The sequence below is a fragment of the Oncorhynchus mykiss genome, chromosome 3, assembly GCF_057628025.1.
Source record: "Oncorhynchus mykiss isolate SJ-2025 chromosome 3, ASM5762802v1, whole genome shotgun sequence".
NCBI classification, from domain to species: domain Eukaryota; kingdom Metazoa; phylum Chordata; class Actinopteri; order Salmoniformes; family Salmonidae; genus Oncorhynchus; species Oncorhynchus mykiss.
In genome coordinates, this window is record NC_143024.1 from 72,972,558 (window position 1) to 72,998,203 (window position 25,646).

The window sequence follows — 25,646 nt, forward strand, 5'->3', positions numbered from 1 at the left end:
TTGAATCATCATGTCTGAGGTAATGTTTTATGATAACAAAATGATGCAGTTGCACAATTTTTTTATTTAACTAGGCAAGTCAGTTAAGAACAAATTCTTATTTACCATGACAGCCTAGGAATAGCAGGTTAACTGCCTTGTTTAGGGGCAGAATAACAGATCTTTACCATGTCAGCTCGGGGATTTGTTCTTGCCACCTCTTGGTTACTGGCCCACCTTTCGGTTACTGGCCCTTTTTTCTCATGGGGTAATCCAATCTAGCCTAACCGAGTTGTGACCGGTTGTTGTGATGGTAGCGCCATTAACTTTTTATTTTCAGGTGGATGGATCATTGTCATATTATATGATATATAGACTAGATAGGGTACTCGCGCACACTTAACATGGCATCAATTTGAGTTTGATTTTTACAAAGAGAGTCGCCATGCCAATATGTTCTGTATTTATCTGTACTAATTATCACTCCAGAGAGTCAGTTGTAATTCTGATTATCATAGTTAATATTTGCTGTCCGTTTTGTTTTCCAAATGTTGACCGGGCTGGGTTCTAAGTAATGCTGAGCTTTCAAATGAACCTTCTGTTGCAAAGGTTTAACAGTAGGCTAGCATCAGGTTATTTCATGATAATTCAGGCTATGATCATACCTGATCGACTTAGCTAACTTCATTTGGTCGTCTTCGTTTTCATGACAAGCAGGAATAAGAGTGTGGCGCTGGTTAGCAGAGAGAACAATAAAGAGAGACATGCAGAATTACCCTCCATGAAGATCCTCTTCTCCTGTATCATTCAACGCATGCATTGGAGGAATGTGAAGATCAACAAGGCACGGATCTGGGTCAACAAACGTGATGACAGGCGATTGGGGGAGCAACAATAAAGCACACAGACATTAAACACAGTCACTGAGGGCAATTTCTGAAGGATGGGGTTCATCTTTCTGAATACCATTCACCTGGGACTGAAAAGATACGGCTGACCTCCTATGGCCCACTTCTCAGCTGTAACACACATGCTCTCTCTCTCGCACACAAACTCTCCCACACGAACCCCCCCCCCCCCCTCCCACTCCCACACACAGACAGGGAGAGAGAATGGAATATTTTTGTTGTTGTTGTGTATACCGGTAGTATTTATTACGATTGTGGTTATTTTTTTAGAACAAGGCAGTTAGATACCTCTGTGAAATATGTTTTATTGTGACCTTTCATTACAGACAGGATATTGTAATAAAGACTATTGAATTATGCATATGCCAGTGTTCTTCGTCTCAATCTTATTTCATCCAATTTAACCTGGTTATAGCAAGGAGGTTTAAATATAACTTATAGTCCTGGTCTAGTGCATCTAGACGCCTATTTCCTTTCAAAGGTTTTTACTGTATAACTAGATCAAATGAAAATGACATGACTGCATTAAGTTAGCTGAGCAGACAAAATGGTTTATTAGGCTACTAGACAAAACTGGACCAGATCGCTATTAGATCGCCAGATATTATACGAAAAAGATGGTAAAAAAATGTATCCAATTTGCAGGAAATAGTCAATGGAGTTATAAATGAAAAGGGATTAAGTACATACAGTATTCTGTAGGCCTGGTTGAACTTTAGGGGATGCACAAAGAGATAGTATCATTAAGGGAGAACCGATACACAAATAAACTAAAAACCTGAGATAATATAGGATATAGCTAGATGTTTTTATACATTTTAACGCAGGTGACATCTGTTGAACAATGTAACTCATACCACATACGATGTGATTAATCCATATGAAACAGGATAAACACAACCAAAGGCTTGCGCGTTCCTGACAGAGAACAAAGGCTTCCGGATTTAGCAGCAATGGGTTGACTCTCAGGCAGAATGAAAAATACTTAATTGACCATGATCCTTTGCTACTTACGGCCACTTTCACCATATTCCTAGCGATTTTTGAGTGCCATTCAGCATCATTCAGCAATATGGCGGGTGTCACGCCCTGACCTTAGAGAGCCTTGTTTATTCTCTATTTGGTTAGGTCAGGGTGTGACTTGGGTGGGCAAATCTATGTTTCTATTTCTTTGTTGGCCTAGTATGGTTCCCAATCAGAGGCAGCTGTTTATTGTTGTCTCTGATTGGGGATCATACTTAGGCAGCCCTTTTTCCCACCTTAGATTGTGGGATCATGTTTTTGCATAGTTGCTGTCTAGCCCTGCAGAATGTTACGTTTGGTTTTGTAATTTGTTGTTTTGTTCGGTGTTCAGTATTAAATATCATGAACACTTTCCACACTGAGCTTTGGTCTCATTCATCTAACGACGGACGTAACAGAAGATCCCACCACAAACGGACCAAGCAGCGTTGTCAGGAGGGGAGGACACGGCGGAAACCTGAGAGGCAGCCCCCCAATTTTTTTTGTGGGGGGGGGGGGGGGTGACGTGGGCGTCGGTGCTGAGGGGTGAGTCCGAGACCGAGGAGGAATTCTTTGACCTTTTGAGCGAGGAGTGGTTGGCAGTGGAGCGGGACGAAAGATTTTGGAGGGGTTGGAGTCTGGAGCAAGACAGTCGCTTTGAGGAGCGTGTGACCCTTCAGGCACCATGCTTTGTGGTTACACGTACTGTATCTTCGGTACACATCCACAGCCCGGTGCGCTCTGTGCCAGCTCCCCGCATTTGCCGTGCTAGAGTGGGCATTCAGCCAGGACGGATTGTGCCGGCTTAGCGCTCCTGGTCTCCGGTGCGTTTCTTCGGCCCAGGATATCCTGCGCCGGCTCTGCGCACTGTGTCTCCGGTGCGCCTTCACAGCCCAGTGCATCCTGTGCCAGCACCCCGCAGTTGCCGGGCTAGGGGGAGCATCCAGTCAGAACGGGTTGTGCCAGCTCTGCACTCCAGACCTCCGGTGCGTCTCCACGGCCCAGTATATCCTGTACCAGCTCCACGCACCTGGTCTCCTATGCGTCTGCCCATCCTGGTAAGTCCTATGTCAGCTCCACGCACCAGGCCTCCAGTGTGTCTCCCCAGCCTGGTAAGCTCTGTGCCAGCTCTACGCACAGGCCTCCAGTGCGTCTCCCCAGCCCGGTAAGCCCTGTGTCAGCTCCACACACCAGGCCTCCAGTGCGTCTCTCCAGCCCGATGAGTCCTGTGCCAGTTCTATGCACCCGGCCTCCAGTGGTGATCCATGGCTCGAAGCCTCCAGTGGTGATCCATGGCCCGAAGCCTCCAGTGGTGATCCATGGCCCGAAGCCTCCAGTGATGATCCATGGCCCGAAGCATCCAGTGATGATCCATGGCCCGAAGCCTCCAGTGATGATCCATGGCCCAGAGCCTGCAGTGATGATCCATGGCACGAAGCTTGCAGTGATGATCCATGGCACGAAACCTCCCGTGATGATCCATGGCCCGAAGCCTCCAGGGATGGTCTGCAGTCCAGAGCCTTCAGCGACAGTCTGCAGCCTAGAGCCTTCAGCGGGGGTTTCCAGGCCAGAGCCGCCTGTGAGGGTTCCCAGTCCGGAGCCTCCAGCAACGGTCCGCAGTCCGGAGCCTGCAGCGACGGTCCCCAGTCCGTAGCCTCTACCGAGATGAGATGCCCAGGGTGTGACTTGGTCAGGGTGTGACTTGGGTGGGCAAATCTATGTTTCTATTTCTTTGTTGGCCTAGTATGGTTCCCAATCAGAGGCAGCTGTTTATTGTTGTCTCTGATTGGGGATCATACTTAGGCAGCCCTTTTTCCCACCTTAGATTGTGGGATCATGTTTTTGCATAGTTGCTGTCTAGCCCTGCAGAATGTTACGTTTGGTTTTGTAATTTGTTGTTTTGTTCGGTGTTCAGTATTAAATATCATGAACACTTTCCACACTGCGCTTTGGTCTCATTCATCTAACGACGGACGTAACAGCGCGCTTCAAATTCAAATACATCCAGCTTAATGCGCCATCGGGAGTTTTCCATAGGTATACGTGCATTTAATGTTTTCTTCTTTTATTTAACCTTTATTTAACTAGGCAAGTCAGTTAAGAACAAATTCATATTTACAATGACGGCCTACCAAAAAGCAAAATACCTTCTGCGGGGACAGGAATTTTAAATAAAATTTAAATAAATAACATATAAATATAGGACAAACACACATCACGACAAGAGAGACAACACAACACTACATAAAGAGAGACCTAAGACAACAACACAGCAATGCAGTAAAACATGACAACACAGCAAGGTAGCAACACAACATGACAACAACATGGTAGCAACACAACATGGTAGCAGCACAAAACATGGTACAAACATTATTGGTCGCTGGCTGAGGCGAACTGAAAAGACGAGCGACCCAGGGATGTGTGTGCTTTGGGGACCTTTAACAGAACGTGACTGGCAGAATGGGTGTTGTATGTGGAAGATGAGGGCTGCAGTAGATATCTCAGATACGGGGGAGTGAGACTTATCTATAAATTCTATATCTATAAATTATGTCTCCGTAATCTAGCATGGGTAGGATGGTCATCTGAATCAGGGTTAGTTTGGCAGCTGGGGTGAAAGAGGCGTGATTACGATAGAGGAAACCAGGTCTTGATTTAACTTTAGCCTGCAGCTTTGATATGTGCTGAGAGAAGGACAGTGTACTGTCTAGCCATACTCCCAAGCTCTAAAACCTCAGAGGTAGTAATCACACCTATGGGGAGAGGGACATTCTTCTTACCAAACCACATGACCTTTGTTTTAGAGGTGTTCAGAACAAGGTTAAGGGTAGAGAAAGCTTGTTGAACACTAAGAAAGCTTTGTTGTAGGGCATTTAACACAAAATCCGGGGAGGGGCCAGCTGAGTATAAGACAGTATCATCTGCATATAAATGGATGAGAGATCTTCCTACTGCCTGAGCTATGTTGTTGATGTAAATTGAGAAGAGCATTGGGCCTAGGATTGAGCCGTGGGGTACTCCCTTGATTACAGGCAGTGGCTGAGACAGCAGATTTTCTGACTTTATACACTGCACTCTTTGAGAGAGGTAGTTAGCAAACCAGGCCAAAGACCCCTCAGAGACACCAATATTCCTTAGCCGACCCAGAAGAATGGAATGGTCTACCGTATCAAAAATCTATGGCCAAGTCAATAAAAATAGCAGCACAGCATTGCTTAGAATCAAGGACAATGGTGACACATCCATAACCTGAGTGGAAACCAGGGTGCATACCAGATAGAATACTATAGACATCAAGAAAGCCAGTCAGTTGATTATTGACAAGTTTTTACAACACTTTTCATAAACAGGCCAAAATAGATGGATGACGGTATTAGTAAATCAACAAAATGTTGAATTTCCCCCCTCTCTAATGTGTGCAATGGTAATATGTTACAACAAAGTAAGGTTTTATACATTGGCATACTGTGTGAATGTGAATATGTTCATTACACATAATGTGAAGCACATGGAGGGTGCATAGGCCTTAAGCAGTAATGAGTACTGTACATAAAAACATACTTATTTTTTTACAATGGTGCGGAGAGAGAAATACAGTATTGTTATTTTTCCAAACATAAAAATAAACTAAAAAGCTTTTATTCAAATTAATATTTAATCCAAGGACATATACAACTGAATTCCCAGAAAGCCTCTACCAGTTCAGTACACTCTAGTCAGTGTGTGTCTACATAGTAACCCAAGACTTACATTCTAAACAGTATGAAATACCAGTCTGCTGAGGCAACCCATGGTAAGGTGTGCTGGCTGCCTTAAATACAAATAGTCTGGCAGAATTCCACCCTGCCAACACGCTAGTAGTGAGATGTCCTTACTCTTTCAACCATGACAGAGTTGTTCACCCACGATATGTAGACAAGTGACCTGACCCAAGCAGCACTATCCTGGCCCCGCCTGTCACTGCCCTGTCATACTATACCCTGTCCTTTCCTGCTCTGGCATGTCCTTAGCATGTGTTGCCAGTCTCTGTAGCATCAAGGTTAGAGAGGTGGTCAAAGTAACTGGAGGGTTGCCCTGCCCTGACCTGTCCTTAGTGTGTGTTGCCAGTCTCTGTAGCATCAAGGTTAGAGAGGTGGTCCAGTAACTGGAGGGTTGCCCTGCCCTGACCTGTCCTTAGTGTGTGTTGCCAGTCTCTGTAGCATCAAGGTTAGAGAGGTGGTCCAGTAACTGGAGGGTTGCCCTGCCCTGACCTGTCCTTAGTGTGTGTTGCCAGTCTCTGTAGCATCAAGGTTAGAGAGGTGGTCCAGTAACTGGAGGGTTGCCCTGCCCTGACCTGTCCTTAGTGTGTGTTGCCAGTCTCTGTAGCATCAAGGTTAGAGAGGTGGTCCAGTAACTGGAGGGTTGCCCTGCCCTGACCTGTCCTTAGTGTGTGCTTTCCTACCCGTTCCTTTCTTTAGCATGCTGTCGTGTATTAGCCTATAATAAATACATGGTTAATTACAGCATTACATTATAGCGTTAATAGTAATATTAGTATGCATAGGTTGCCGTAGCATAGTCAAGGTCAAAGTACATTATGGGAACGCACATGTGAATTCATTCTGTATTAATCTTGACGCTGAACAGCATGGCAGCGTCTTGCCTCGTTAATATACTACAGTAAATATTGGTGACGAGCGACAAAAATTGACTAAATGTGGGGGAAAAGACACAAATGTTGTTGGTACAGTGAGTACAATGGCCCAGTTTCGACGAATGAGATGAATTTAAAAACAACGTTGGGTTGTGGTCAGCGTATATTGAATGCCTGGAACAACACATTGAAGATGACTAACAATTGATCCACATTGCTAAGTGTGATGTGTTCACAAATGTTTGGAGTACTACGGAATCTATTACAACCACAGAAACCTAAGGATTAAACTTTTGACGAGATGAATGACATTCTAAAGGGACACTTAGAGCCATTTCTCATTGCTGAAAGGTTTTGTATTTGAAAAAAAGCAGGTACAGTTACTCAGTTGAAACAGTGTGCAGTGCATTGTGAGTTCGGGGCAACACTGGAAGATTCCCTGCGTGACAGGTGTGTTTATTTAACTAGGCAAGTCAATTAAGAACAAATTCTTATTTACAATGACGGCCTACCAGGGAACAGTGGGTTAAGTGCCTTGTTCAGGGGCTGAACGACAGATTTTACTTTGTCAGCTCAGGGATTCAATCCAGCAACCTTTCAGTTACTGGCCCAACGCTCTAACCACGAGGCAACCTGCCATCCCAGGTAGCCTTTATTTAGAAGATAAATTCTCTTTTAGTTGTTTACATTTAGACTTGGGCGTAATACCGTGTACCGGGGTATTTGGAAATAGCCACAGGATGGCTATTTCAGTACAAGTAAAACCATTTTTTTCAAATATTTGTAGTTACTTTTTAAGAAAATATCTGCAGTCAACTTGTACAATAATTTAGGAGATGAAGCAAATTGTGTTCTTCATTTCACCTGTCACAATATTTTACATTATGAAGCTTACTGTAGTTCCCCAGAACGGTTCAGCCAGTCACTTGTTTCTTTGTAAATAGCACAATGGGAGAAATTGGGAGCAGTGAGACCAGCTGTGTATTGACAGGGGTTGCGTTTTATATTGAAAGTCAACAGTGTTTTTTTTGCTTCAATAGAGTGATCAGGGACTTGCAACTATAGTTTTCCTTCACAGAAAATACATTAGTCCAACACATTTGGCAGAAGATTGCTTCATTTTCATCAGATGACAACAGAAGTGCAATGCTATTTGGCTGGCAGCCACACAAGTCAATGAGCTTACAATGAAAAAGCAAGGTATTTTTTGCAAAAACCATGCTTGGCCTTCTTATTACTAATGTTTATCATAGAAATAATGTAGTCAGCTACATTTCCAAATGTTTTGCTTAAAGTTAAAGAATTTTACCTGAGAAAAAAGTAGGTTGGCTACACCGAGAAAAGTAGCTAAACATCAGTCAGAGCACTGTCTGCTGACAGAATGCCCGTTCACTCATCAGTCAGAGCACTGTCTGCTGACAGAATGCCCGTTCACTCATCAGTCAGAGCACTGTCTGCTGACAGAATGCCCGTTCACTCATCAGTCAGAGCACCTTCTGCTGTCAGAATGCCCGTTCACTCATCAGTCAGAGCACTGTCTGCTGTCAGAATGCCCGTTCACTCATCAGTCAGAGCACTGTCTGCTGTCAGAATGCCCGTTCACTCATCAGTCTGAGCACTGTCTGCTGACAGAATGCCCGTTCACTCATCAGTCAGAGCACTGTCTGCTGACAGAATGCCCGTTCACTCATCAGTCAGAGCACTGTCTGCTGACAGAATGCCCGTTCACTCATCAGTCAGAGCACTGTCTGCTGTCAGAATGCCCGTTCACTCATCAGTCAGAGCACTGTCTGCTGACAGAATGCCCGTTCACTCATCAGTCAGAGCACTGTCTGCTGACAGAATGCCCGTTCACTCATCAGTCAGAGCACTGTCTGCTGACAGAATGCCTGTTCACTCATTCCAGTGGAGAAGTGCTAAAGAAGCACAAAATGAGTTTGATACAGAGCAGAAATGACATTAGATCTGCTTTTACAAAACGCAGAAAGAGAATCCTTACGTGTTTTCTATTATTATGCGTTAACGCGACCCATAAGTTTAACTGTCTAGGTATCTAATTAAGTTACTGAATTAATGATGTGATGGGGCATCATATTGTTTAAGCTTTCTACCATGTTTGGGTTGTCAAAGCCCTTGGATAAGTTATCTGTACAGCTGCCACTGCCTTCTTTTGATATCCTTACACTTTTTCTCCTCTCTGTTCTTGGCCCGTCTGCTCCTCCCCCATCTTCTCGGAGCAGAGCAGGCAGGCCCGTTGCCCTAGCAACTCCAGACTCCACACAGACACAGCTGCCTCAGTGCCAGTACTGTTCTTCCTTCAGACAAGCATGCATCAAAACTTTTTTCACTTCACACAATGTCTCTTGTTGGCATTCGCTTGTAAATGTCCAAACTCACCAAAAATGACATTTGGTAGCTCCTACCTATATATGCATAATTTGATGAGATGGATTGTACTCATTAGCTAGCAGCCTTCATTTAATCTTTATAGAACTAGGCAAGTCAGTTAAGAACAAATTCTTATTTTCAATGACGGCCTAGGAACAGTCAGTTAACTGCCTTGTTCGGGGGCAGAACAATAGATTTTTAGACCTGTCTCCCCATAGAAATTCACTATTACTTGTGCTAATTGTTCTAGCATCCTGGTAACAGACGCCCAATAATATTTTCTGCGCCCCTTTTGTACTAAGCCGGTAATACTGTAAATCATGGGATGAGAGAAGGATGGTATGACAATATGAAAATCTGAAAACCGCCAAACCCTATTTACAGTATAAGTATTTAGTGGGGATCATTTGTTACTGAATCTCAGACTAAAAGGGGGATGATGTAGTGTATTAGCCTATAATAATAATAACAAAAATATAAATGCAACATGCAACAATTCCAAAGATTTTATTGAGTTACAGTTCATATAAGGAAATCAGCAATTGAAATACATTCATTAGGCTCTAATCTATGGATTTCACATGACTGGGAATACAGATATTCATCTGTTGGTCACAAAAAAAAGGAAGGGGCGTGTGTCAAAAAATGAGTCAGTATCTGGTGTGACCACCATTTGCCTCATGCTGCACAATACATCTCCTTCGCATAGAGGCTGTTGATTGTGGCCTGTGGAATGTTGTCACCCTTCTTTTCGATCCCTGCGCGAAGTTGCTGGATATTGGCGGGAACTGGAACACGCTGTGGTACACGTCAATCCAGAGCATCCTAAACATGCTCAATGGGTGACATGTCTGATGAGTATGCAGGCCATGGAAGATCTGGGACATTTTCAGCTTCCAAGGAATTGTTTACAGATCCTTGCGAGACGGGGTTGTGCATTGTCATGCTGAAACATGAGGTGATGGCTGCTGAATGAATGGCACGACAATGGGCCTCAGGATCTCATCATGGTATCTCTGCGCATTCAAAAGGCCATCGATAAAATGCAATTGTGTTCGTTGTCCGTAGCTTATGCCTGCCCATACCATAACCCCACAGCCACCATGGGCAATCCTTTCACAACGTTGACATCAGCAAACCGCTCACCCACACAAAGCCATGCGGTTGTGAGGCCAGTTGGACGTACTGCCAAATTCTCTAAGACGACGTTGAAGGCGGAGTATGGTAGAGAAATGAACATTTGATTCTCTAGCAACAGCTCTGGAGAACATTCCTGCAGTCAGCATGCCAATTGTGTGCTCCCTCAAAACTTGAGACATCTGTGGCATTGTGTTGTGTGACAAAACTGCACACTTTAGAGTGGCCTTTTATTGTCCCCAGCACAAGGAGCAACTGTGTAATGATCATACCGTTTAATCAGCTTCTTGATATGTCACACCTGTCAGGTGGAAGGATTATCTTGGCAAAGAAGAAATGCTTCAGCTCATGAAACATGGGACCAACACTTCACTTTAGAAAGGTGGATCCTTAACTGAAGGGTTGACCCGCCTTAATTGCCCTAGCCCTATCATTCCCTACTCTGATCTGCCTTAATTGCCCTGGCCCTATGATATCCTACTCCGACCTTAGATTTAACTGCTGCCCTGGTGTAACATGCCTGACCTGACCTGGTCATGTCCTTAGAGTGTGTAGCAAGACTACCAGCAGACCGCATGACTCACCTAAATGACTTAGTAATATAATCTGGTTATATCTGGTTATAGGCTGACTGGTGATGTGACCTGTGATCAGGGCCTGGAGTAATGAAAGTGTGCTAGAAGCTGGGTGGAAAAACAGGACAGAGCAGAGTTTTGGGTTTAGTATCCACAGACAGACACTTCCTACCAACCGAGCCACAGGGACAATATAGTTTAGTAAACCCACTGAAGGTTGCCCCATCCCTGCAGGAATATAACCACAACCGTGGCATTGCAGGGTGCTGGGTTGACAGGTTTGGTCGAGTATCTACTAACTGACGTTGTCCTATTCCGAGCCAGCTCATCAGAAAACTCACTGAGGAACTTAACGACCTGGTGCCTGGTTGGTTGACAGACACACAACGTTTGATGTTGTTTAAATACCAAATCTCCCATGCAGAGCTGCTCGCATATGAAAAATGTGATCTCTTATTTGCATAATTTATATTGCACAAACAGGAGTTGTTTCTATGAGGGAGAAAAGTAAATAGAACATTTCTGGACATATTTGGACAATAGGAGGGGTGTTGTTGGTATCACCATCTGTTTGGAGAAAGTTGTAATGGTGAGGAACACACACACACATGTATACGTGCAGGTGTAAAGGACGTCACGCTGCTTGCTTAGCGAGTACCACTTCCGATTTGGCCCATACCTGGCGCAAATTCTCTGTCTCACAAACACACGTGACCATCCTCCTCAACCGTCAAAGCCGAGCGCACCCCCTTTAAAAGCTAGCTAATGAGGCGCCCAAAGCAGGACACTTAAGGCTGAGGAGTAAGTTTCACACATCCCCATGTGCTATGCACGCACGCATGCGCACACACACACACACACACACACAAAAGTATGTTCTCCCAGGCAGCCACAGTCAAATATGCAAAATGGTGTCAGGGTAAGAGGCACCACCACTTTATAAATCAGAGACTGTCTGGCTATTCATCATTTACTACTTTCAACAGATGCCATTACATTTTGATTTAGAAGACTTGAGCGTCGCTTTGAAAATTCCAGGTGTGTAATCTGCATTTTACTTTGTAGCAATTACACAGCACTTTACCTTTTGAAAAACAATCCCACTGAATTTACATTTTAACAGATGAATTCCAGGATGGTTAAACTAAATAAACAGGCAGTTAATCTAAATAATGTGATTGTGATGGGTTTTCCAGTCCACTCATCATCAGCAACATTCTGCTTCGCTTTGTGACTCTCTGATTTCTGTTATGTTTGTTGGTGTGCTTGTTAGTTGTATACTGCAATTCAGGTTTAAACTGCCAATGTATACATAATACAACTAAACGAAGCTACATCACCCACGGCTGGGATGTTGTGAGGACGGTTTGCCAACAACTCCCTGATGACTTCATTCAAACAAATATCATTTTAGACCGACCTGCCAAATATGAATACATAACAGGATGTCATGTGGCCCCTGGCTCAAACAGAAAACATTACTCACTCAGAGTAAATAACAAACTTCCCCCAGAAAGATGATGCTAAACATATTCTGGCCTAAAACAACCCTGAATGAATATGAGTGACTGCACGGAGAAGTTAATCGAGTTTGGTTACCTACAATGAACTTGAGCGCAGTTGCTGTAATCGCATGAACAACATTTTGAGAGAAAAATATTTTTTGAAGATGTGAATACTGCCATCTAGTGGAATGCTTGTTTAAGGTTTGTTTCACGGACCCCGAATCCAAAATGAACCCCAGCCCTCATCCAACTATTCCATCTGGCCTAGCAGAGGGAAAGATGGGGCAACCATTATATTGTTAAGACCTATGCGATCCTATCAAATCCACACAAGTTCCTAGGCAGTAGGGGCTAGCAGTTGGTTTGGGGAGTGAGGGCACTAGGATAAAATCTCCACTCTAGTTTATGCAATTGAATATGAGTGAACAACAATTCCATGTCTAAGGGAAAGGTAAAGGGGTACATACTGTGATTAAGTTATCAAAAGGCTGTTGTGATGAGTGAGAAGAGACCTATCTACATGAAGCCATGAAGCCTTGCTGTGGAGGCTGCCGAGTTGACCCAGTTAGTTGAAATGTGAGACACTGATACACAGAGAAACTGTAGAAGAGGCGAGGGCATCATCAGTCCCTCCCAAACCAGAGACGGTGTATGTGTGTGAGTGTGTGCCTGTGTGCATGCATGCCTGTGTGTGAGTGTGTGTATCATCAGTCCCTCCACACCAACACCATAAGCCTGTTTCCAGTCCACCAGCTGTAATTACATACGTCTGGCTCAGACTACCCAAATAATGTCATGACTCTTTAAAGTTTCAGTGAAACAACAGACACTCCTGATGTGTTTAAAAATGTAGCTGAGGCTCAACTGCCGCCTAACTGCCATGTGATCGTCACATCCAGCTCGTCACTCATCACATCCCAGCTCGATAAAAGGACATCCACTCTGATCTAACTAAAAAAGAACAGCTGTGTGTCGACTGACAAGGAGTCAAAATCTCCTATTTCTACTCAGACAAATCATGCGCATTAGTCTATCATGTGCTCCGTTAGTGATGATGCTAATAATGATCACCGTCTTCTGGTAGATGGAAAGGCTTTCCCAAAGTAGCCTACCTATCAGAATGATATCATGATTATTTGCATCCATCCCGTTGCGATTTGTGCAGCAAGCTCTGCAATTACATGTGTGCAAAAGAAACACTGCTAACCAAACAAGTCTCTTCCTGGTGCACACGTGAATTACATGGTATACAGTGCCTTGCGAAAGTATTCGGCCCCCTTGAACTTTGCGACCTTTTGCCACATTTCAGGCTTCAAACATAAAGATATAAAACTGTATTTTTTTGTGAAGAATCAAAAACAAGTGGGACACAATCATGAAGTGGAACGACATTTATTGGATATTTCAAACTTTTTTAACAAATCAAAAACTGAAAAATTGGGCGTGCAAAATTATTCAGCCCCCTAAAGTTAATACTTTGTAGCGCCACCTTTTGCTGCGATTACAGCTGTAAGTCGCTTGGGGTATGTCTCTATCAGTTTTGCACATCGAGAGACTGAAATTTTTTCCCATTCCTCCTTGCAAAACAACTCGAGCTCAGTGAGGTTGGATGGAGAGCATTTGTGAACAGCAGTTTTCAGTTCTTTCCACAGATTCTCGATTGGATTCAGGTCTGGACTTTGACTTGGCCATTCTAACACCTGGATATGTTTATTTTTTAACCATTCCATTGTAGATTTTGCTTTATGTTTTGGATCATTGTCTTGTTGGAAGACAAATCTCCGTCCCAGTCTCAGGTCTTTTGCAGACTCCATCAGGTTTTCTTCCAGAATGGTCCTGTATTTGGCTCCATCCATCTTCCCATCAATTTTAACCATCTTCCCTGTCCCTGCTGAAGAAAAGCAGGCCCAAACCATGATGCTTCCACCACCATGTTTGACAGTGGGGATGGTGTGTTCAGCTGTGTTGCTTTTACGCCAAACATAACGTTTTGCATTGTTGCCAAAAAGTTCAATTTTGGTTTCATCTGACCAGAGCACCTTCTTCCAAATGTTTGGTGTGTCTCCCAGATGGCTTGTGGCAAACTTTAAACAACACTTTTTATGGATATCTTTAAGAAATGGCTTTCTTGCCACTCTTCCATAAAGGCCAGATTTGTGCAATATACGACTGATTGTTGTCCTATGGACAGAGTCTCCCACCTCAGCTGTAGATCTCTGCAGTTCATCCAGAGTGATCATGGGCCTCTTGGCTGCATCTCTGATCAGTCTTCTCCTTGTATGAGCTGAAAGTTTAGAGGGACGGCCAGGTCTTGGTAGATTTGCAGTGGTCTGATACTCCTTCCATTTCAATATTATCGCTTGCACAGTGCTCCTTGGGATGTTTAAAGCTTGGGAAATATTTTTGTATCCAAATCCGGCTTTAAACTTCTTCACAACAGTATCTCGGACCTGCCTGGTGTGTTCCTTGTTCTTCATGATGCTCTCTGCGCTTTTAACGGACCTCTGAGACTATCACAGTGCAGGTGCATTTATACACACTTCACACTATGATCCCTTGCTACACACACACACACACTACACAGTGACCGGTACATTAAACCCCTCCTTAAACACAGGGTACACAGTGACCGGTATTCACTACATTAAACCCCCCTTACGCACACAGAGTACACAGTGACCAGTATTCACTACATTAAACCCCCCCTACGCACACAGAGTACACAGTGAACAGTATTCACTACATTAAACCCCCCCTACGCACACAGAGTACACAGTGACCAGTATTCACTACATTAAACCCCCCCTACGCACACAGAGTACACAGTGACCAGTATTCACTACATTAAACCCCCCCTGCACACACAGAGAGCACAGTGACCGGTATTCACTACATTAACCCCCCCTACACACACAGATGTTATTGTGACCGGTATTCACTACATTAAACCCCCCCCCCCCCCCCTAAACACACAGATGTTATTGTGACCGGTATTCACTACATTAAACCCCCCCTACACACTCAGATGTTATTGTGACCGGTATTCACTACATTAAACCCCCCCCTAAACACACAGATGTTATTGTGACCGGTATTCACGACATTAACCCCCCCCTACACACTCAGATGTTATTGTGACCGGTATTCACTACATTAAAACCCCCCTACACACTCAGATGTTATTGTGACCGGTATTCACTACATTAAACCCCCCCTAAACACACAGATGTTATTGTGACCGGTATTCACTACATTAAACCCCCCCTAAACACACAGATGTTATTGTGACCGGTATTCACTACATTAAACCCCCCCTAAACACACAGATGTTATTGTGACTGGTATTCACTACATTAAACCCCCCCTAAACACACAGATGTTATTGTGACCGGTATTCACTACATTAAAACCCCCCTACACACAGATGTTATTGTGACCGGTATTCACTACATTAACCCCCCCCCCCCCCCTAAACACACAGATGTTATTGTGACTGGTATTCACTACATTAAACCCCCCCTAAACACACAGATGTTATTGTGACCGGTATTCACTACATTAAACCCCTCCTAAACACACAGATGTTATTGTGACCGGTATTCACTACATTAAACCCCCCCCCTACACACACAGATGTTATTGTGACCGGTATTCACTACATTAAACCCCCCCCCTACACACACAGATGTTATTGTGACCGGTATTCACTACATTAAACCCCCTCTACAGACTCAGAAGTTATTGTGACCGGTATTCACTACATTAACCCCCCCCCCCCCTAAACACACAGATGTTATTGTGACTGGTATTCACTACATTAAACCCCCCCTAAACACACAGATGTTATTGTGACCGGTATTCACTACATTAAACCCCCCCTAAACACACAGATGTTATTGTGACCGGTATTCACTACATTAAACCCCCCCCCTACACACACAGATGTTATTGTGACCGGTATTCACTACATTAAACCCCCCCCCCCTACACACACAGATGTTATTGTGACCGGTATTCACTACATTAAACCCCCTCTACAGACTCAGAAGTTATTGTGACCGGTATTCACTACATTAACCCCCCCCCCCCCCTAAACACACAGATGTTATTGTGACTGGTATTCACTACATTAAACCCCCCCCCTACACACACAGATGTTATTGTGACCGGTATTCACTACATTAAACCCCCTCTACACACTCAGAAGTTATTGTGACCGGTATTCACTACATTAACACCCCCCCCCCCCCCCCCCCCCCCCCCCCTAAACACACAGATGTTATTGTGACCGGTATTCACTACATTAAACCCCCCTACACACTCAGATGTTATTGTGACCGGTATTCACTACATTAACTGGCTGCTGTACTGTAGCATGAAAAGCTTTCTCGCATGAGCTGCCTGTGAGGCCTGCAGCACTTTTCACTCTAATTGCTATTTATTGAGAGTATGTGGGGCACCAGCACAGAGAGTTGATGTTGCTGCTGCTGTGGGGTGTGTATGTGTGCGTGTGTGTGTTTGCATGCGTGCGTGTATGTAGAGGGGGGTGGGGTGTTACAGCAGAAAGGACCCAGGCCATGTGACGCCTAACCCCCCCCCCCCCCCCCTCCTCGATCTCCCAGGGGCACCAGCTGTCATGGCTGGGACAGTCCACAGACCTTGTCTCACACACACACACACCACTATGATGGAAGCACAGATAAGCTCCCCTGGTAGGGAAAGTACACACTCAATCCTTCGTCTACTACTCTAAGCACCACTGTCACTATCACTGACACTGTGACCCACTCCATCACTCTGTCCTGTCAGCCTGGGAGGATATAGAGGAGATAACGTGTTTGACTCCATCTATACATCTGTAAATCAATCCGAATTCAACCTCAAGGCATGTACATCATTCAAGAATCCTACTCACTGCATTGTAAAGCATTCAACTTCAGTGTGTTAAATGTCTGAACACCAGCTGTCAACATGTTTTTCATGGCCATATTGCATAAACTTGGATTATTAACCAAACTTCAGATAAAATGTCACTGTCACTATATTACAACTCAGGCATTTAAAACAACATAGTTGTTATTTACCAATGAATTTGCTTTGTCTGTTCAAGTCTTGATTTTTAAATTGCAATGCAATTTAAGTTCCACACATTCTTTAAGCCAGTCTGGACAGACTATCTTTATCCTCTGCCTACGGAGCATTTGTGTCACGAATCCCTCCGAAGATGGTGCCTCTTCCTGTTCGGGGGGCGCTCGGCGGTCGTCGTCGCCGGCCTACTAGCTGCCATCGATTCCCTTTCCTTTTGTTTCTGTTAGTTGGGTCTAATTGGTTACACCTGTTTTGAGTTTAGTTTTGTTAGTAGGCTATTTAAGGGCACTAGGCCCGCCGGTTATTGTGCGGGCTTGTTCTCTGTTTTATGGTGTTGGTTGATTAGTGTGATCTCTATTTTTCCTGACAGTTTTAGTCCTGTTTATTTGGACGGGTTGTATCATGCGCCCTTGTGTTTTCCATGTCCGTTTTTCCGCTGTCATTGGAATAAAAGATCCACGTACGGAACTACCTGCTCTCTGCGCTTGACTCCTCCACCCACCATTCATAGAAGTCATAACAATTTGTTTTGCTCCAGTCTGACCAGAACAGAATCAAGTCAACAGAACATGTCTACAGCCAGGCACTAAACAGTCAAGATGATTGTATTTAAACAAGGAGTAAAAAACCTGGGCATCGCACTAATCACCAAGCTCTAATCACTAATCACTAATCACCAAGCACTAATCACTAATCACTAAGCTCTAATCACTAAGCTCTAATCACTAAGCACAGTTTCATGAAATTAGCGTTTTCCTATCTTATATGAAATCCTCTGTTTTAACTACAAACAACTTATGCAAAAGCAAACGTCACCCATAGGTCAACACAGAGAATTAGGTCCCCAGTCAAATAATATGTAAAATCAAAAGGATATGAAAATCCTTAGGCCACTACTGGTGAGAGTGTGGAGGCAAAGATTACAGCATTAGTAAACAGAGCAGTGCTACTGAAAACAACACACATACACACACTGACTGCCATGGCAAAGGACTAAAGTATTTCATAATAGACACCTCAAACTCCGAGCAAACGGACTGATTTATTTCCCTCTATCGCCAGCCACTGTAGACATAGAAAGCTTAACATTAATATTCATTTTCCCAACTAATATAATATAAAAGGGCCTCTGAGCAAAGTTTGTTAAACCGAGCAGTGAAAGAAAACAACAAAATGGCTGAGAGGGATGACGAAGCCATGTGTGCATCCCAAACGGCACCCTACTATGTATTTACTGCACTACTAACCAGGGCCCATAGGCACTAGATAGGGAATAGGGTGCCATTTGGGACATAGATATGTCTCTGAGTCAAATGCTGCAAACTAACTCAGCATGCATCACCATCACCTCTAGTCTGTTTATGCCTCTAGAAGAGAGAGTACTACCGTCCAAGCACCGCTATTTCTACAGAGTTATCTGTGGGTGTAGGAGAGTGCTCCCTCTCCCTGGGTGAGCCAGGGTTAGTCACTACAGAGCTCTTAGTCAGGTCTTCCTTCAAGGGGGTCTCTCGTCTGACCTTAATGGGACTCCCTGGTTACAGACATCAATTGTGTTGGTAAACAGCTGAGGGATTGGGCTCGAGAAATGTAACCAAACAAATATTTTTAAAACATTGACAGAAATTCACTGCAGGCCTACCTGTACTGCTGCTGGTGGTGCTTCTACTGAAGCTCAGCGTAGAGGTGGGTAGAGACCCAGTAGCTGGTGCCGGAGCCTCCCCATTGTTCATCTGTTTGACCCTCTTCAGGTGGGATCTCCCGTTGTAGTGCACCTGGGCCTGAGCCTGGGAGTTCAGCTGGATGTTACACACCTCACACATTGAGTAGAACAGCTTCTTCTTCTCCTGCTGCTGTAGGTCCATGTTTATCTGACCCTGGCCGTTGGTGGTAGGCTCCATCCCTGTGAGCTGATTCAGCTCCAGACAGCCTCCGAACGGAAAGGCCATCCGGCCATGCTCTATGAAGTGGGCCGGACTGAGCGGTGTCTTCATACCTGCAGAAAACAATGACAACAGTGGATTAGAATGACAGACTTTGCTACTGGAAAGCAAGCATGGTGCAGGCACGCACACTTGCCCGCACACACATGGACAGACGGACAGACGGACACACACACTCACTCACGTACAAAACACACATACACAGCCATGGCAAATACTCACATCCTCCTTGTAACATCACTCTCCAATTAAACATAAATAAATTGATGTTTAGGCTACATTCTACAGATTGTAAAATACAGTGCTGAATCAGGGTCTCCCTCTCCTGTGGAAGCAACAGACAACTGTGACTGTGTTAGAGGAGCAGTAGACACTAAGCGGGTGTCTGATTCTGAATCTCTATTCTTTCCTGTTGTAGAGCTAGAACTCAGCTCCACCTCTGATAGTGTAGCTATACTGTCTGACAGTCTGGTGCCACAGCATCATTCAGCCTCTCTACCTGTGGAGCTGGGATGGGGCCGGGGCGAGGCTGCTGTCCAGACCTGGGTTCAAATAGTATAAGAAATCATTCAAATATTTGGTCTGCACTTGATTGAGCTTGACTGACACGATGGAACCAATGGAATAGTCTACAGACTGCAATCCCTGCCTATCTGGCACTCCAGGGCAGGCTCAAAGAAACGCTGAAAGTATTCGAGAGATTTTGAATACTATGTGAATACAGCTTTGCTGGTAAGTGACCTCCTGTGCCCATCTGTTTCCCTCGCGCTGTGTGTGTGTATGTGTGCCCTCACAGAGGAAGCAGAGGGGGATAGAGCCCAATTCACATGTCCACTGCCCATGGGTGTTACACAACCCTCAATTGCAGCACAGACACGGGACGGAACATACGACAGAGCGGGCAGTCTCTCAATCCCCAGACACGACAAAACAACCCATCAGCTTAGATCCACATTTGAAGCTAAATATTTAAAATGGTGAATTGTGTTTATATCCCCATCCAATCCAGACACAGCAACACACAGCATACATTTACGTCTATCAGCATTCAAAGCTGAAATATTTCAACTAGGTGAAGTGAATTTTATCCCCATATAGTATTACATTTGTCATGGTTGATTAATGAGTTGCAACTCTGGACATCGCAGCGGTACTACAGCTCCGGAGTGCTGACATAGGCAACGAGAGGATGAAAAATGTCTTGCTGTATTGAACTGGGAATTACTGTATACCTAAAACCCACAAAATATCCCTTTGTAAGCGCAAAGAAAATAATTTACGTTCAAATTAATACTGCATTTTCAGCAGCAAATCTTTGCAAATGTTTGCAAATCTAAACATACTATACTTCTTGTATGGTATCTGGCCAGGCACAAGGGTCATCTGTATCCATGGATATGATGTCTGGATGAAAAGGAAAAGCAGCAGAAGCTTCTGATTGACCGAAATTCTGATTGACCGGAACTTCCCCTTTCAGTAGCTTCCTGTGTATGATACTGTATGGTTACGTCCAAAATAGCACCCTATTCCCTATTGGTCAAAAGTAATGCACTATATTGGACATAGGGTGCCATTTGGGACACAGCCTGTGTCTGTGAGGCTGTAATGAATAGGAAGGCTGTATTATGAGGGTGAAGTATTCGTGCAGTGTGGCCATGTTACGTGTCCCTCTCACTGGACAGTAAAATAATCCGTCTTACACACATGCACACACACACACGCACACACACACACACACACAATCCCTCTGACACAGACTGGGTAATCTCTATGGGCAGCTGCAGGCCTCTAATACTGACAGATAAACTTCCTTCACAAACTTCCTCAGGGCTCAGTGCTGTGGCCATTCAGCTTAATTTATTACCAACCCCTTCCCTCAGCATACTTTTCATTTTACACCACAGTCAAGTAAGCAAGGCAAACACAGCTAAAATGATCACCATTCAATAGGTTGTGTAAATATCCCGAACTTTCTCTGTAAAAGCAAAGTTGGTGTATTCAGTGGCTTGGCCTAGTTAGATGAAGTAAGGAGAACACACTGAGAAGGAAGGGATGCTGCAGTGCTTTGTTGGGGCTGACTCTGTGGAAAGATATTGTGTGTGTGTGTGTGTGTGTGTGTGTGTGTGTGCCCCCCCTAACAGATGAGATTACCAGAGAGAGCAGTGTTCCTTGCTGCAGGGTCGAGGAAAGAGACAGATCTGACTGAGTGTGAGGTCCTACATGGTCATTCCATCAGAGACATGGGGCCACGGAGCTAGGGGACCAAGGAGGGCAAGGAAGACAGGGAGCTGGGAGAGCTAAAAGGGGACAGGAGGCCAGACTGAGTTAGTGGACCAAGGAGGGCCAGGAAGACAGGGAGTTGGGGGAGCTAAAGGGGGACATGGGGCCAGACGGAGCTAGGGGCCCAAGAGTACCAGGAAGACAGGGAGCTAATGGAACTAAAGGGGGACAGGGGTCCAGACGGAGCTAGGTGCCCAAGAGTACCGGGAAGACAGGGAGCTAAAGGGGGACAGGGGGCCAGACGGAGCTAGGGGCCCAAGAGTACCAGGAAGACAGGGAGCTGGGGGAGCTAAAGGGGGACAGGGGGCCAGACGGAGCTAGGGGCCCAAGACTACCAGGAAGACAGGGAGCTAATGGAACTAAAGGGGGACAGGGGTCCAGACGGAGCTAGGTGCCCAAGAGTACCGGGAAGACAGGGAGCTGAGGGAGCTAAAGGGGGACAGGGGGCCAGACGGAGCTAGGGGCCCAAGAGTACCAGGAAGACAGGGAGCTGGGGGAGCTAAAGGGGGACAGGGGGGCTGATGGAGCTAGGGGACCACAGAGGGCTAGGAAGACAGAGGAACCGTGGAACCGGACCGTGGATCGTCGCCGGAGGCTACGGACCGTGGATCGTTGCCGGAGGAACCAGACCGTGGATCGTTGCCAGAGGAACCAGACCGTGGATCGTCGCCGGAGGAACCGGGCCATGGATCGTCGCCGGAGGCTCCAGACTGGGAACCCTCGCAGGTGGTTCTGGACTGGGATCCACCGCTGGAGGCTCTAGGCTGGGAACCACCACTGGAGGCTCTGGACTGCAGACCGTCGCTGGAGGCTCTGGACTGCAGACCGTCGCTGGAGGCTCTGGACTGTAGACCGTCGCTGGAGGCTCTGGACTGCAGACCGTCGCTGGAGGCTCTGGACTGTAGACCGTCGCTGGAGGCTCTGGACTGCCGACCGTTGCTAGAGACTCTGGACTGCAGAATGTCGCTGGAGACCCCGGACCTTGGATCGTCTCTGGAGGCTCTGGGCCATGAATCATCACTAGAGACTCCGGGCCATGGATCATCACTGGAGGCTTCGGGCCATGGATCAATACTGGAGGGACCGGGCCATGGATCATCACTGGAGGCTCCGGGTCATGGATCATCACAGGAGGCTTCGGGCCATGGATCATTACTGGAGGCTTCGGGCCATGGATCATTACTGGAGGCTCCAGGCCATGGATCATAACTGGAGGCTCCGGGCCATGGATCACCACTGGAGGCTTCGGGCGATGGATCATCACTGGTGGTACCGGGCTGGTGACACGCACCTCAGGACGAGCGCGAGGAGCAGGCACAGGACGTACTGGACTGGGGAGGCACACTGGAGGCCTGATGCGTGGTGCCGGTACAGGTGGCACCGGGCTGGTGACACGCACCTCAGGGCGAGTGCGCTGAGGAAGCACAGGACGTACTGGACTGAGGAGGCACACTGGAGGCCTGATGCGTGGGACCGGCACAGATTGCACCGGACTGGTGTGTGTAGGGGACTCCGGACCGTAGATCATCTTCAGGGACTCCGGACCGTAGATTGTAGCCGGAGACTCCGGACCGTAGATCGTCGCCGGAGGCTCCAGACTGGGAACCCTCGCAGGAGGCTCTGGACTGGGAACCCCTGCTGGAGGCTCTAGGCTGGAAAACCCCGCTGGAGGCTCTAGGCTGCAGGCGTTGCTGAAGGCTCTGGACCGCCGACCGTAGCTGGAGGCTCTGGACTGCCGACCGTCGCTGGAGACTCTAGACTGCAGACCGTCGCTGGAGACTCTAGACTGCAGACCGTTGCAGGAGACTCCGGACCTTGGATCGTCTCTGAAGGCTCTGGGCCATGAATCATCACTGGAGGCTCCGGGCCATGGATCATCACTGGAGGCTCCGGGCCATGGATCATCACTGGAGGCTACGGGCCATGGATCATCACTGGTGACACACACCTAAGGACGAGCGCGACGAGCAGGCACAGGACGTACTGGACTGGGGAGGCGCACTGGAGGCCTGATGCGTGGGGCCGGTACAAGTGGCACCGGGCTGGTGACACGCACCTCAGGGCGAGTGTGGGGAGGTAGCACAGGACGTACTGGGCTGTGGGGGTGTATATCAGGGCGAGTGCGGGGAGGAGACACAGAACATACCGGACTGGGGAGGTGCACTGGAGGCCCGATGCGTGGGACTGGCACAGATTGCACCGGACTGATGACACGCTCTTCCAAACGCCTACATTGCTGCATACTCCTCGCAAACTCCATTCTTCGGTATCCCTCCTCGCACTGTTCTATTGAATCCCAGGCGGACTCTAGCACTCTCCCTGGGTTGACCGACCACCTCTCTACCTCCTCCCAGATTGTCTCTGGTTCACACCTCGGCACCGCCGTCCACCCTGTGTGTCCACCCCGTGTGTCCACCCCGTGTGTCCACCCCGTGTGCTGTCCTTTGGGCTGTCTTTGTGGCCGCCGCTGTTGTCGCTGTTACTCCTTCGCTGCCTCCGCCTGCTTCCACGGCAGGCTTCTGTCTCCTGCCATGATTTCGTCCCACGTCCAGGATGTCCTCCACTCCTCCTGGGCACGCTGCTTGGTCTGTGGGTGGTGGGATCTTCTGTCACATTCGTTGAAATTAGCGGACCAAGGCGCTTTGTGCATAGAGTTCCACATGTTATTAAAATGAAACTCACCAACAAAGGCAATAAACAGCAAACAATACGTAACGACTGGAGTGCTCACAGGCACTACACAAAAACAAGATTCCACAAACTAAGGTGGGAAAAAATGCTGCCTAAGTATGATCCCCAATCAAAGACAACGATAGACAGCTGCCTCTGATTGGGAACCATACCCGGCCAACAAAGAAATAGAAAAACTAGAATGCCCACCCAAATCACACCACGACCTAACCAAATAGAGAAATAAAAAGGCTCTCTAGCAACTAGGAAATGGGCCTACTACAACTTAAAATGGTACTCCACTCCCTGAGTATTTTGAGTTATTGGTATGGCATCGCATTGGTATTATAACAATCCTTACGACATCAACTACCATGTCATAATCTTTATACTTCCTTTTTGAACCAAGTAAAGATGTTCAGCCTGATAATGCATCCGTTTCAAATCCTAAGGGGGTTCAGAAAAATAATACATCCTATAAGGGCATGTCCGTTTGTCAAAAGTCATAATTCAGCAGGCTACAAATAATGTAGTACACAAGAGATGTATCTGAGGTGGAGTCAATCATTAATCAGCCCGACACTGTCTCTGCGTCCCAAATTGTACCCTATTCCTTACATAGTGCAGTACTTTTGATCAGGGACATATGGGCCTTCGCCAAAATCAATGCACTACGTAGGAAATAGTGTATAAATGTCCTGTCTGTAGCATTAAGGGAGGCCTACTGTACTATCAGTGTTGCATTCCTTCCCCACTCTCCCCACACTCTTTTGTCCAGGTTGCATCTCTAGAGCTCCATGGCAGATAGAGTGCTCTGCTCTTACTCTTCCCTGCTCCCACTCTCCCCTGAAGCTCTGAAGGTCCTACAGTACACAATACACAATACAGAGGGAAAGCCATCACTATGGCCTAAAGCACTGTAGGCCTAATGCACTGTGTAGGACTCTCAGCTATGTCCTACAGCACAGGGGAAACCCTTAGCTGTGTTGGCCCTAATGCACTGTAGGCCTAATACTAATGGAAATGGAAACAGGCAAGTGAGTAATCCTGGACGTTTCCAGGCCCAGTCAGTGGTGGAGGTCCTGCCTCCACAGTGCACACACCAACAGCATAACACTATACTGATCTGGCCTCCACACTGCACACACCAACAACATAACACTATACTGATCTGGCCTCCACTACACACACCAACAACATAACACTATACTGATCTGGCCTCCACTACACACACCAACAACATAACACTATACTGATCTGGCCTCCACACTGCACACACCAACAACATAACACTATACTGATCTGGCCTCCACTATACACACCAACAACATAACACTATACTGATCTGGCCTCCACTACACACACCAACAACATAACACTATACTGATCTGGCCTCCACAGCGCACACACCAACAAGATAACACTATGCTGATCTGGCCTCCACAATGCACATACCAACAACATAACACTATACTGATCTGGCCTCCACTACACACACCAACAACATAACACTATACTGATCTGGCCTCCACTACACA

General features: G+C 46.2%; 1 protein-coding gene and 1 pseudogene across 1 annotated transcript in view; both read right to left on the bottom strand.

Moving 5' to 3' along the window:
- The window catches only part of LOC110520312 (zinc finger protein 385B), a 125,601-nt gene extending 106,377 nt beyond the window's left edge, over nt 1-19,224 (bottom strand). The window contains exon 1 of the mRNA XM_036974819.2: nt 18,858-19,224. Coding sequence (XP_036830714.2) covers nt 18,858-19,209 — 352 coding nt within the window. The 5' untranslated portion in view covers nt 19,210-19,224. The remainder of the gene's footprint in view (nt 1-18,857) is intronic.
- A 2,656-nt stretch (nt 19,225-21,880) lies between these two features.
- Nucleotides 21,881-22,645, bottom strand: LOC149984673 (uncharacterized; annotated as a pseudogene).
- Between the last annotated feature and the right edge of the window lie 3,001 nt (nt 22,646-25,646).